Source organism: Octodon degus, unplaced genomic scaffold (genome assembly GCF_000260255.1).
Source record: "Octodon degus isolate 3935 unplaced genomic scaffold, OctDeg1.0 scaffold00243, whole genome shotgun sequence".
NCBI lineage: Eukaryota > Metazoa > Chordata > Mammalia > Rodentia > Octodontidae > Octodon > Octodon degus.
The window spans coordinates 2,241,176-2,255,783 of NW_004524819.1; the positions used below are offsets into that span (position 1 = coordinate 2,241,176).

General features: G+C 39.6%; 1 protein-coding gene across 2 annotated transcripts in view; it reads right to left on the reverse strand.

Annotated features, from left to right (window-relative positions):
• Srpx (sushi repeat containing protein, X-linked) overlaps positions 1-14,608 on the reverse strand; it is a 120,736-nt gene that overhangs the window by 13,146 nt on the left and 92,982 nt on the right. For both annotated transcript variants that reach the window (XM_004645903.1, XM_004645902.1), the window contains 5 exons: positions 13,110-13,236; positions 9,187-9,308; positions 8,008-8,187; positions 5,665-5,798; positions 3,220-3,341 (listed from right to left, as the gene is read on the reverse strand). In XM_004645903.1, coding sequence (XP_004645960.1) covers positions 3,220-3,341; positions 5,665-5,798; positions 8,008-8,187; positions 9,187-9,308; positions 13,110-13,236 — 685 coding nt within the window. The remainder of the gene's footprint in view (positions 1-3,219; positions 3,342-5,664; positions 5,799-8,007; positions 8,188-9,186; positions 9,309-13,109; positions 13,237-14,608) is intronic.

The window sequence follows — 14,608 nt, forward strand, 5'->3', positions numbered from 1 at the left end:
TAAATAGGATATCATGTCCGCATCTTATACAGCAATTAACCACTAGGAAGAATGTATGCAATGTGTTAATTATTGAAACTGTCCTACCAATTTGATTTGTAACTGTCTCATTGCTATTTTTTTCTGAGTAAAATTATGAAAAAAACAATAAAAAATAAAAAATTGTAAATAAACAGCATCTTATTGTTTTTTATTTTGCTTTTTATTTTCCTGTGTGTGTGTTCTGTAGTACTAGAAATTGATCGCAGAGCTGTAAGAATGCTAAGCAAGAGCTCTACCATTGACCTATACCCAAGACCAGGTCCTAAAAGTGTTGGGGTTGGAGAGATGGCTTAGTAGAATAAGCACTTGGCTGGCAAGTGCAAGGGCCTGAGTTCAATCCCTGGTTCCTCAAAAACTAAAAAACAAACAAACAAAAGTGTATTTCAAGACAGCATCTGAGTAACTTGCCTAAACTAGCCTCAAATTTGTGATCCTTCTTGCCTCATCCCTCTGACTAGCTGGGATTACTGGCACATGCCACTATGCCCTGAGTAGCAGAAGTTTTGTAAAACCTACATACTCATTCTAATTTTGTAGGTGTAAACACAATCCTTGTCTCGAGTTTTGCAGACTTTGACTTAAAGCATTAGTCATTTTAAATCCATTATTAAAGTCTATAACCCTCCCCAAAGAGTAAGGCTCTTTCCATCAAATTTGGAGGCATTTATTTCACTCACTTAAGCACCAACAAGGCACCTATCACTGTCTTAGACACTGAGTAGCAAATCATACACTCTGCAATGCTGCCATGCAAGTTTAGGGGGATTAAAAAATGCAAAAGTTTGAGTAAACTCAGCCTCTTCTTATCCTCAGCCAACAAGAGAGAATTCAGGTATTCTCTTTTTGGTTTTCCCATCCCTAGTACTCTGAGATTTTGCATTGGAGGAGATAAGGATGATTCTGTTCAGTTGGAGAAAGGTAGAAATCAAACATGCAATTGATCAAAGGCAACTACAAATAGGAAAATTAGAGATATAATGTATTGTGTCCAACAAAAACATCATTTAAGAATATGTTTCTATCATTTAATTGCTTAATATTCTGTGGACATTTCTGAACACCTGTGACAGAGCTCACCTAATACTATTTTATTTTCTTCCTAGGAATATAGAAAAACTCTATTTCCTGGCCTCTTTTTTTTTCTTTTTTTGGTATTTTAGGGAAGAGTCTACAGGGTGTTCAGGGTCTCACTACTAGATCGGAGTCATAGTGATCTGCCTGTTTACAACCTCCCAAAAGCCGGGATTACATGTGTGGGTCACCATGCCCAGTCTCAATTACTGTCTCAGTGCGCCCCAGGAGCAGGGCTGGCGTGGCAGGCCTGGGGATCGAACCCCAGCCCCTTTGCCTCCTTGCAAGCACTTTAATCTGCTGAGCTATTTAGCTGGCCCTCCCACCCCATATTGAAGATCAGTTGCTATCATGTGACTAATTCTAGCCAGCAGACTGAAAGAGTGAGGAATGTGTGACATTTTCAAGGTGAAATATAAACAAGTCAGTTTGTGTTACAATTTGGATGTGAGCTTTCCAAATGCCTGTGTGCTCAAAGTTTCATTCCTGAGAAGACACTTTTGGGAGCTGTTGGGCCTCTTGAGAGTTGAGGTCTCATGTGATGTTTTGGGGTCATTTGCAGTTGTGGGACAGTGCAGTTAATGCTTCTACTCTTTGATCAATTTTGCATGCCTGTATCTGGTAATCTGGACAACTACTTTGAACATAACAATATGCAATATATTAATCATTGTTAATTTCCTCTTGTCTCGTTTTGAATTCTGTATCATTTTTGTTGGATTTTTTTTCTCTTTAAGATAGAGGCATTACATGGCCCTCATCTCTCAGTCTTTTTCTGGCCCCCTGACCCTTGATGTAAGCAGTTTGTTCACCATGTGCTTCTGCCATGTTATGCCATCCTTACTAAAGACACAAAGCCATGGAGCTTCCTGATCTCAGGCTGGAACTTTTGGAATCACGAGCTAAACAAATTTTTCTTTTTATAAGTTAACTGCTTTCGATATTTTGTAATATTCAGCTGACTAATACAGTATAGTTCAGAGATGGTGAAACTTTTATCAACCAAGTGCCTAAACTGCAATCCAAAACCCACTTATTTGTTGCAAAGTGCCAACACTACAACTAAACCTGGATACTGAGGCTTAGTTTAGAGAAAAGCAACTGTTATCTGATGTATGTCTGCTGAAGTGACTTGGCCCATGTGCCAACTAGGAGAGCTCTGTGTGCCTACTACACAGATTCACCACCACTGGCTATAGTTTGTTTTCATTTTTCTCTAATCTCTTTTTGCAAAAGCCTGGGATCATGCATTTGAATGTTTGGATATTGATGTACAAGACAGGATGGTCATCTGGAACCCTCAGAACAGAGATCTATACCTCTTTTGCAGCATAAGAGAAAAAGCTAGGTAATGCTTGGACAAACTCAGTCAAGCACGGGGAAACACGTTTCGATCCCCAGCTCCATAAGCCACACCAGACCCACCCTTAAGGCAGCCTGAGCTAACCAAAAAAAGAAAAAGCTAGGCAAGAAAGACTTTAAAGAGTATTACTTTAACCCAATTATCCATTTCACAGTGATCAAGAGATGCAAGTAAAAATTTGGGTTAAACTGAAATTACATTTGGCTGTTGAATTCTGCTTCTTGAATACATCATTACTCAGAGACTGAACACTAGAGTTCTAGCTTTGTAAGTGTGACCAAAATAAAATACAAATGTTAATAGGGGTATTGACAAGTGCTCAGAAAGGATGAAGGGAGAAATGATGCCAAACCTGGAAAGATTAATTGGATGACTTCATTCTTAATAAGAGTGAGGATTGTTTATGCCCTTTTTACAGATCTTCCTCCACTACCAATCTAATGTGAGTGCACACATGCACACACACATACACATGCGCACGTGCATAGACAAAGCAAAAATACTTGCTCACTTGGTCATGGGGAGAAAGAAGAGAACACTGGTAATTACCCACTGCATAATTTACTTGGACAAGCAGCAACATGCCAATTAACATGGTTATAATTTCCCAGAATAAAAGTAATTAAATATTAAAGCTTGCTTGAATTCAATACTGAACAGAAAGAAGTCAGGGAACACTATGAAATACAAGGATATAAATGGACTCACAAGGGAACAAATTGAAAGGCAGAATTTCCTCTTACCTGAGCTGCAGAGCTAAGGGGGTAGGCACAATCTTTGCTCTAATCCTTCCAATGAGGGTTGGGTACACACCCACCAGCTCCACCACTGTGATATGTCGAATATCCAGGCCACATTGTGCTTGCTGGAAGAGGGAACCAACAGGAAAAATGTAAGTACAGCTAAAGAAAAAGCCCTCCATGTCAAGCTGCAGACTGACAGAAGCAGCAGTGGTCTCTTTGTGGAAGATTCCTGGCCCGTGCCAAACAATCCCCCAAACAGTTGAGAAATTGGGATTACACTAGTGGCTGCAAAATATAAATACCTCCCCAAAGCACTCATTCAGTAATGGCTTAGCAATGGAATTTTGAAAACCTAAGCAAAATGGCAGTTGATGTTATTTCCAGACAGAGTGACACCTTGCATGAGTCAAATTTCCTAAAAAGTATCCAAGACCACCCTGGAAAATTCTAACTTTGTCTTTGCAACGAACAAATCTTTCCAGGGTCTCCTTCTCTGCCCTTGATTCAACCCTCTATATACCCCTGCCCAATGTTCTGACACTGACACCAGGGGTGAAACAAGGATAAAAGCTCCAACCCTTGGCACAAGGCTCAGAAATTTAGCCGAAGCATCCATGTGGCAGGAGGTCTCATCAGGAGTGGTAGTGGCAAGAAGGCAGAAATAATTAGCCATTAACTGAACCTGGTTGAATGGAAAAATAAATTTTAAAGTCTTAAATTACTGGAACACTATTTGACTTTTACCACAGTTCCACTGAAACATCCTTATACAGAGTGACAAAACTGGTGGAAAAATTATAAAAGATAAAAATGTACTTTTCTATTATTCTAACTGAAATGACTAAACCAACAAAATCTTTCTAGAAGTTTCTTAAAATGAAAATTTTGATTGAGAGATAATGGTTACATATAAAAATATCTGGATCCAAAACATCATATGTAAGTACTTACTTAGGAACTCAGCAAGTACCTGAAGGAAGAGAGATAAAGCAAAGAAGAGCACAGCAAATATTTTCTACAAAAACCCAGAGTAAATGTTTTAGGTTTCAACAAGTTAGATCGCCTCTATCCCACTTATCAAACTCTGCCATTATAGTGCAAGAGTAGCCATAAACAACGCAAAAATGAAAAAATGTGTGCTGCCTCCCATAAAGTTTAACTTAAAAAACCTAGCAATGTGAAAAATTTGGCCCATGAACCTTAGTTTGCTGATAAAGCAAAACAAGACGTTTGGCTTATTCATTTTTCTGTAGAATATGAAGGGTTCAGGGAATGTATGTCCATCAAATAGGCTGCAGTTCTGATTACCTACAAACTTAAGAAGGGTGAGCTTTTGTTTCCTGAAGAGCAAACCCCTAATTGAGAGGTGATTGAGGAGAGTTCAGGTGACAAGGATTGGGGGTGCAGATATAACTTTGGTTCCTATCAAGGGAGCCTAGAAACTTATATATTGCTCTGTAGAGTTCATGGGCAGTCTATCAAATTCATGTAATAATGAAGAAAGACATTATTCCTAGTGTTAATGCTCACACAAGGAATAAATTATAGTCTTTGATTAAATCAAATTTGTTCTAAACACTTAGTTCTAGTCACAGTAATAAATGAATGATTCTCAAAAATATATGCAGTACCACTGCGTTCCTGACACTGCATACACCCTGCCTCCTTAACTTTCAGTCAGGTTGGCCACACATTAAAATCCAGCTTTGGTACTAAAAGCAAGCAAATTCTGGTCTGATCCTCACAGTTTTGGGCCCAACAAACCCCTGGCACCCAGAATGCTGGTTGCCTCATTTTAGCAATTATAAAATTGATACAGTACAGAAGGGCACATTTCCTGGAAAAGTATTCTTCAAACCTTAAATGCTTAGAAATCACCCAGATATTTTATTAAAATGTAGATTCAGATACAGCAAATCTGGGGCAGGCCTGGATATGTGCATTTCTAAGATACACCCAGGTGTTGCTATTACTGCTGGTCCAGGGACCACACTTTGAGTATCATTAGTCTCTAAGATGGCTGTCACTACCTCAGGAACACTGTGAGAGTTGGCAAATCCCATAGGGAAGTATGTGGGGGTCTAAGGCCGAAGCCCCTAGGCCAGCCATTTGGGCAGACAACTGATTAATTACCTCTAGCCTAGCATATCCTGGGTAGGTTTAGCAAAAACAATTGTCCCAGTGAATGGCCAGTATGTCAGTTAGGCTTATTAGTGAAGACAGACAACTCTCATTAGTTGGAAAACAATTGGATTAACTCTGGAGAGTCAATGTTAATCAGGTTGTGTTCCAGTACCAGAAATGAAGAGTTAACTCTAAATTGTTGGTTCCTGAAACTCACCATAAAAGAATTAGGCACTAAGTGTGGGCTTCACTTTCAGTGAAATGCCTGGGCCTCTCCTGGTAGACGTCTCCCTCTCACTTTGGCCCTACTTGAGGACTCACCTGCAGCATTCCCAGCTGTAGCCGGTAGAGAAGGTTTCGGGCTGTGGGTGTGGACACAATGAGGAGTCTCCTTTTCTCATAAAACTGGTCCAGAAGTGCAGCTGCGGATCTGACACCCACGTTGACATTCATGGCTATAATTAGAAATAGCTACATGGGTCAGTAAACTTCTGCATGCCTGGCGTAGCACAGCTTGTGGTGACACACAGCTATGCTTATGAGAAGCAGACATTGAGATAAGGATTCAAATGTAAGTAGTTTATTGGGAAGTGGTTGAAGAAGCATGGTACAGGAATGGGAGAGTGTATTAGTTTCCTCTTGCTGCTTTAAGCAATCCTCTTAAGCTTAGCAGCTTAGCATAACACAATTTTATTCTCCTCTGTCCTGGGGATTGGAAATCCGAAGTAAGTTTCAGTAAATTAAAAATCAAGGTGTCACTAGGCTTTCTTTCACCATCTAGAAGCCACCTTCGTTCCTTGGTTCACAGATCCTTTTTCCATCTTCAAAGATAGTTAGGGAATTTAAACAAATGAGTGACAACCAATCATAATTGTTTGGCTAATAAAGGTCAATGAAGGGTATTTAATACTTAGGTAAGCAAACAGGTCTGGCCCAGTGGAAGAAATAACAGGAAAAAAAAAAGAGGAAATTTCACACATGGTTTATAATCTTTGTGTTTCTTGTGAAAACCTTCACTCTGCACTAAAGCATTTGTTCATTTGCATATTCATTCAGCCAGCCAAAATATAGTAAGCACCTGTTATGTGCCAAACCCTATTCCAGGCACTAGGCTATCACATTGAGTAGCAACAAATCCTTGCCCTGGACACTCAGTGTAGGACATCTTGCTCAACAGAAATGTAATGGAACTCTCTATATTTCTAATTTTTCTAATAGCTTCATTAAACAAGTATAAAGAAATAGAAGAAAACAATTCTATAATATGCTTTACTTAACCAAATACGTGCAAAATACTTCTTTTCAACTTTAGTCAATAAAATAGTAGGGATACTTTATATTCTCTTTGTATTAAGATTTTGAAGTTGGTATATATTTTATATTTAGCCCATCTCAAATCAAACTAACCTCATTTCCAGGGCTACAAGCCACATTGGATAGTGGCTTCCATATTGGACCATGCAGGTCTAGAAGCCCTGGGCCTCAATGCTAACATGATAGCCATGGAATTATTTGCTGGGGAGTGTGTGACTGGCATGTCCTTTCTACTTTAATGTGTGATATTAAAGACCCTCAAGCCATATATATATATATATATATATATATATATATATATATTCTAACTCTCTTGCTCTCTCTTTCCTCTCTAAATGACTGGAATTAAAAGGAAAGAATAAAAATGAAAAGCTAGGGGCCGGGGAGATAGCTCAGTAGAATAAGCGCTTCCCTGGCAAGCACAAGGGCCTGAGTTCAATCCCCAGTTCCACAAAAAAAAGAAAGAAAGAAAGAAAAGTTACTAGGACATAAGCAAAAAGAAAAGTATATAAATAAGAATCTCTGGGCTGGGGGGACAACTCAGTGGCATAAGCACATCACTGACATGTGCAAGGTTCTGAGTTCAATCCCCAGTACTGAAAAAAAAAAAAAGAGCATCACCAAAATTTACGTAATAGCCTAGACTTTACACTACTCTTTCCATATTGCCCAGTAAGAATATCTGTCATGGAATGAGTGATTGGCACCATCACTGGAGCACTTCATGTAACCATGCTCTGGGATATTGAGTTCACCCACTGCTTGATAAGTGAGTTCATTTAATACTTCCAACAACTACAGAAGTGAACTATTACCTTCTTTATTTTACATAGGGGTAAAGACTTCAAATGCCCAGAATCTGCATGACTCTCAAGCTAGTGCTGCAAAGCACGCATTACATTGTCTATACTCAGCAGCATATTGGCTTTGTAACTGAGCTTCTGCATCTGTAGAAGAGACCAACAAAGGTAACTAGAGCATACTCTTTGGATTCTTTTTTTTTTTTTTTCAGAACCGGGGATTGAACTCAGGCCCTTGCGCTTGCCAGGCAAGCACTTATTCTACTGAGCCATCTCCCCGGTCCTTGATTCTTAATATCACCCAAGTCTAGCACTCAGTTCCCACCCCTAGCTTTCTCCTTAGAAGACAGGATAGGAAAATCAGAAGACAGGCAAAATGACAAGGGCAGGTAAGACGTTCAGCAGGAACTATGTTCACCCATTTGGGTGATAAGGAACAGCAATGACCTTTTCAAAGTGCATGAAATGAAACCTTCTTCCCTGTACTGAAATCCAGAGTCAAGGTATCTTCAAGATCTGCCGCAGGCTGGAGAGAGGGCTGCACACATACCTGCACAGGTGGGTTCTGTGCCAGACCAAGCCAGGTTGGACTGACACACTCGGGCCGGGCTACCCTGAAGCTCATAGCCACCGATGCAGGAGAATTCGCAGGTAGCTCCGTAATTGTCACCATCACTGGAGCACTTCATGTAACCATTCTCTGGGATATTGAGTTTGCCACAGCGTCTGACTGTAGGGACATAATCCCATAAGAGTCTTAGTGCTGAGCTCCCTTCTAAAGTAACCAGGGAAGAGAAGGCCTCAGAAGCCTCAGTTTTGCACACTAAGCTTCTATATTCTTCTTCAAAAGGAGTGAGAGGACAATATGACTATTTTCTCACTGAATGGGCCTCGGAATGGCCACTACCCACAGTAACAGGACCACTAGCAATTGATTTAGTCCTGGATGGTACAGATGAGGAGGTCGAGCCCAGGACAGTAAAGGGTAAAGAGGATTAGTAATTAGCTGTGCAAATCATTAGGCATAAAACAATCCTCTGGAAACACTTTTTCAGGCACATCAATAGTTTGGAACATGAAGAACATTGTCTTGTTGTAGCCTAAACTAAGAGGCTCTTACACACCCTGATTGTATTTCTTTTTTTCATTTCTTTAAATGTATTTAGTACAGGGTCTACAGGGTCTCACTACACAGATTGGACTCATAGTGATCCTTCTGTTTCCAGCCTCCCAAGCTCTAGGATTACAGGCATGCGCCACCCCGTTCAGTCTCAATCGCCATCTCAGCACACACCAGGGGCAGGGCTGGCAGGGCTTGTGGTGCCAGGGATCGAACCCTGGCCACTGCACTCTACCTAAACAGGTACTTTTATCCACTGAGCTATCTGGCCGTCCCGAAACACCCTGATTTTAGAAGGATTTGCAGGCTTTAGCTGGTCATCCACACTCAGGGATGGAAAAGTTACTAAGTAATGTTCCCTGGGGGCAGGCGTCTGTGGGCTCTTGAGAAAGCAGACGAGTGCAATGTCTTATATAACCTGTCAGCACTCATCCATATCAATGAAATCCAGCCAGTAAGATAAGGCACTTCTGCCAGCATCCTCCAAGACCGATCCAAAGCTGGCAAGGATCCCTATGCAAGGCACTCAGAGTTCTTGCATGAGGGCCTGTTTCCCTTTTCCTTTTGCTCCTCTCTAGAAGGGGAGAATCCCATGAGTAGTACTCTTACCTCTTACTTTAACTCGGAATTTGCAAGTACCCTTGTTCTCAGCTCTGTCATAGACTGTATACTGGATCTTGTGGTCTCCTTCTGGAAAATTTGAGCCTGGGGGAAGGCCTTTGAGAATAACACTTCAAAGAAACAAGAAAACAAAAACAACAAAGATGATTCTCACAGGTCTAAGAAACCCCACTCTGCACAACATGTAGGCATACTTAAGGGCAGCTATGGGGACACATTCACCAGAACAAAAATTTTGTGATGAATAAACTCTCCAAAGTTTTTTTCTGTTTCAGAAATGTAGTTTGAGATCCAAGAATGGAAGATCACAGCTACTGGGAAGTTTAGAGTCATTGTTTTTACTGGAGGGTATCACTAAAGAAGGGTTCAATCTTTTTTCAATCCTATCCTTGTCCAGGATGGACCTGAACTGCCTTACTGTGAGAGTTGCAGTTCAAGCAGTCATTGGCAACTTGGACCTTCCAGGGATGCTAAAATATTCTTGCCTTTTTTTTTACCTGTATCAGTGAAGACCTGTCCTGAGCAAAAACCAGTCACTTGATTTCTTGGTTATTCTAACAATATAATGATAATATTTTTATTTGTACTTATGTAAATTTTACATTTGTCAGGCACGGTTCTAGTCACTTTGCATATGTTAAATTTTTTAACCCTCACAACAACTCCTTTAGAGAGGTAGTATTCACTTCATTTCACAAATGAAGCAATTGAGGCATCAGAAAGATAAGGAACTTGCCAAGATCACAGAGCTGGGGCAACTCCGGTGTCTTTCTTCTTGCTATGTGATAAGAAAACCAATAACTACAACTGAATCAAATGCCAGGTTTTTTTTGTTTTGCCAAATCTAGACAATCCTATTTCTTACTCAGTACTTAGAAATAATGACATTATTTATTACTCATGGGCATGTGGAATTATCATGGTCATTACTGGGAAAAGTCTTACAAATGGGTTGGTGGCCATTTACAAAATATGAAGTAAGAGGTCTTGGGAAAGTGTCACAAAGCCTACCATTTAGAGATATGTCACTTTTAAGTCTAGATGTTTTAAGAGCCATAATGAACACAATATAAATTCAGATATACCTAGGGGGAATAATCTTTCAAACATGAATAGTTCCTGTCTTTTCTGAGACTCAATCTGTGACACACAAATAACAGAGGGACTTGATAAGACAATGCAAAAGAAGCATTTGTCTCAGAGATCCACATGAGAATATTCCCCCGAGTAGACAGTAGCTTGGATTAGGCATGGGGGAAAGGAGTCATGGGATAAATGCCAGGAAAGCCAGGAGCCAAGCGGGAATGGGAAGGAGGCCAAGGCAGCCTTCTGTGAACTCTTTATCCTGCTGGCGCACCTTGCCTGTGGCATCTGCTCTGAGCCTGTGTGGACTCTGGGCTGCAGAACTCTACAGGCAGACAGCTGCCCTGAACAGAGGGAAGGGCAGAGGGCTATGAAGATGCTCTTTTAAAATGTCACATTTCTAACCATACTACATAGGCTACCCACAAAATGCCAAGGTGAATATTTTTGAGAACAGTTTCAAAAGTATAAGCACTTACTATGATCTAGGGAATAGGCTAGACATTGCACTAGACTCCCAAGAGTCAAAGAAAAATAAAACCTTATCCTTGGTGATGTCAACTGACTTACTATTTTTCTGTTTCTGTGTGTGTGTGTGTGTGTGTGTGTGTGTGTGTGTTTCATGCTCTGTTATTCTTTATTATCTAAAACGAATACAAAATAGTAAGAAAAAGCCATTAGGAACAATACAGAACTTCACCAAACAAACAATAGGAATTTGACAGTAGAAAGTCATTGAAAAGAGAGGTTCTTATTATGTTGCCTAAGCTGGCCTTGAGATAAAGATCCTCCTGCTCATCCTCTTGAGTAGCTGGAATTATAGATGTGCACTATCAAAATCAGCCAATAGTCAAATTTTATCTTTACAAAGTTTTAATAAGAAATACAACTAGCATTGTTGTTTAACTAGATAATATACTTGGGGAAGATGCAAGAACAGAATATAGGATATGTTCAAAAACTACAGTGCATATTTAAATTTTTAAAGTATTCACTAATAGGTATATTGTCATTAATCCCCCTCAATCAATTCTCCCTCACCTGCAATACTTATCCCATTACTTTTGCCACTTTCTGAAGCAGTTTTGGAAGTCTCCTTTCATTGCGTATCTTTAGTTTGGACTGCCACAGTTGCCTCAGTGTCCTGAATTGATTGAAAATATTTATCTTTCATAACATTTTGACTTTAGGGAAGGAGCCAGAAGTGACATATTGCCAGATCCAGTGAAGAAAGATTCATTGCAATGCTTTAATAAAATATTTTGAGGAGGATTAATGGCAATGTGTCTTTTACAGAAAAAAAATTTATTTTAAAGAGAAAAATATATCCCTGGCACTATAGGCTGCTCTGGCCCCACGCCTGGGCATACTAAGCTGGCTACCTAGACCGGGCATTGTGGTGCATGCTTGCAATCCCAGTTCTGGGAAGGCTGAAAATAGGAGGATCACCATGAGTCTGAGCTGCATAGTGATACCTGTACCAAATACATAAAAATAAAAAAATAATACATAAAAATAAAACAAATTCCTATTGTTTATTTGGTGAAGTTCTGCATTGTTCCTAATGGCTTTTTCTTACTATTTTATATTCGTTTTAGATAATAAAGAATAACAGAGCATGAAACACACACACACACACACACACACAAATAAAAGAAAAAAATAAAAAATAAATAAATAAATAAATAAAAATAATGATACAGAATTTCAAAACAACATGATAGAAAATTAACCATGGTTATTGCATCAAATATTGTTTTCTTGTAAGTAGTTGTTCAGATTACAAACATAGTTATGAAAAAATTCATTCAACAACAGAAGCAAAAATTTAAGCATTCACTGTACTTTTTGATTACACTTCATTTAGGAATAAAACTATGAGTGACAGACATGATCGCCTCTCACTAGGACATGTCTGTTATTGCTAATAATTTTGCAGAACTGTTTTGTCTTGCACGGTCTAAGTTGACAGAATTCTAGTAAGTCTTTCTTAATGGCTTCCCAGGGGATGAGTCAGAGACATCCTTTTGCCCTGAGATGGAAACTATGGGGTGCTCTACTTGGGCTTCATACTTCAAGGCAAAGATAGCAGCATGCTGCCATGAAGTAATAGCCTCAAGAAAAGCTACTGCTGGGGTAGAGACCCAAATGATACATTAGAAAATTCATCTGAACTTCACCAAAGGAAACCACTTCTCAGAAAAATGTCAAACCATGGGTGCAATGGTTCCTGGACTTAAGTAGAAAAGAAACAAAAGACACTGTCTCTTTTATTTATAAGCTTCTATAAGTATTTGATGTTGTGAAATGTTTAAAAATTAAATTGAAAATTAAAACAATTGAATTAGATACAGCCCAAAACAAAGGAAGGTGGGAAAGTTTTGCCCTAAACCAGTGGTGCCACATGTGTGGCACATGTGCCATGGTGGGCTGTTTCTTATCACTGAAAGCTCTAAAATATTCACCACCACTGTATGCATACCCAGAGAGCACAAGATGGAGAAGCAATGGGGGCAATTCTGTCCTCTAATTTATAAACTGGCTTTCTTTTACTCTTTCTGCTTTCCTTCTTCCCTTCTTCCTTCAAAAAATATTTACTGAGTGCTAAATATAGGACAGCCACTGTTCTGGCATTTAGGGATATGGCAGTGAACACACTAAAGCAAACAGCCAATTCTCTAAGTAGAATATACAGTATGTTAGCTGCTGGCCAGGGGAACCATGTGTAAAAACATAAATAGACCAGAATACATACACTCCCTCACTCTGGATCATAAATGTCTCACACAAAACAGATAAGATTGCTCCAGCTGTCAAGTTTTGCTTACTCAGTGAGAATGCCATCTGCTGTATCTCTTCCTTCTGGAGTCTCCCAGGACACCCGAACTGTCAGCTTATTGGGCTCTGCAATGCGTTCCTTCACACTTGGGCACTTGATTCTAGGAGGTTCTATATCTGAAAATATAACCCCAAACATTGTCACCATCAATATGATACACCATCAAATTGGGACGCAACTCAAGAACTCTGGGCACTCTCTAATTTTGAATAATTTGCTCACTTTATTTCTCTTTCACCCTTCATCATTCCCTTTCTGTCCTGAGGTTTGAAAGTTGAAGTACTCATATGTGCAAGACTAAACCTGCAATCATCTGGCCTTGCTAATTTTTGTATCCTGTGGGGCAGAGCATGAGCTACAGCTCCCTCAGTCCTGTGCTTCCAAACTCTGCTTACTGACTTCGCAAAACTGCAGTCACCCAGCTGAAGCTAGAAGTCATTCAGCTTTAACAAGTCCCTCCTGCTTTAAAGACATCACAGCGCTAGATGTGATGGTGCACACCTGAAACCCAAGCAGCCTAGAATGCTAAGGCAGGAGGACCACAAGTTTGAACCAAGCCTGGGACACTAGCATCATAGCATACTACAGAAATATATACCCTATATATCATCTACTTGATTCAATTCAAGGCAACAACTTGTCACAAGTGTGTACTTATCCGAGGCCTCATTCGTACACTGCTCAGAGTGTAGGTGTAAGAAAATCATATGTTTCTCACTTGTCAAAGAGTTTACAGTCTATGAGAGTAACTATGTCCTCACACATGAAATATAAAACATGGTGGAAAATGGTACTGCCCTAGGTAAAGTAAAAATGAATGCTGTGGATGTATAAAGGAGCCCCCAAAGCTCTCATTTCATGTTGTGCACATCGAGTCTCAGAGATTAAGTGATTTTTTTAAAAACTATGCATGTAGACAGGGGCAGTTTGAATCATAACCCAGACCGGAGCACTTAGCACTCGAGCAAGCTCTCCTTCTTTCTGTTGTCTGGACCCAAAATATCACCAAATATCTTCTGCATCTGCCGCTAGACCTATGCCTATGATTCAGGTTCTGAGACAGCACTTTTACCTCGGCTATGGTCCTTCAAAGACCTCCCAAATTTCTGAACTACTTTTTTGAGTGAGGACTGGAAATTCTGTCTCTTACTATTAGCATGATTTCTGATAAGGACTAGAAATTATTTTAAATGTCAATTCTGCTCTAGGCTGTATCCTCTTATCTTTGAAAGGAAATCACAAGAGGAAAATGAAAGTTTTGCAAGTTCTACTTGATAATTCTGAGCAGGTAGAGAATATGTTTAAAGAGACTGTGTGACCTTCAGTTCTGCAGTGCTTAACACATCAAACAACGGTTATCTCAGAGCTATTACAGTGTGAATGAAAATTAAATACCTTTTGATCCTGAATCACAAATGTCTTTGAGAGTTAAATGGTTCAAGAAAAATTCTTCATATGCTTTCTCCTGTGTCTTTTCTAATTATTTCT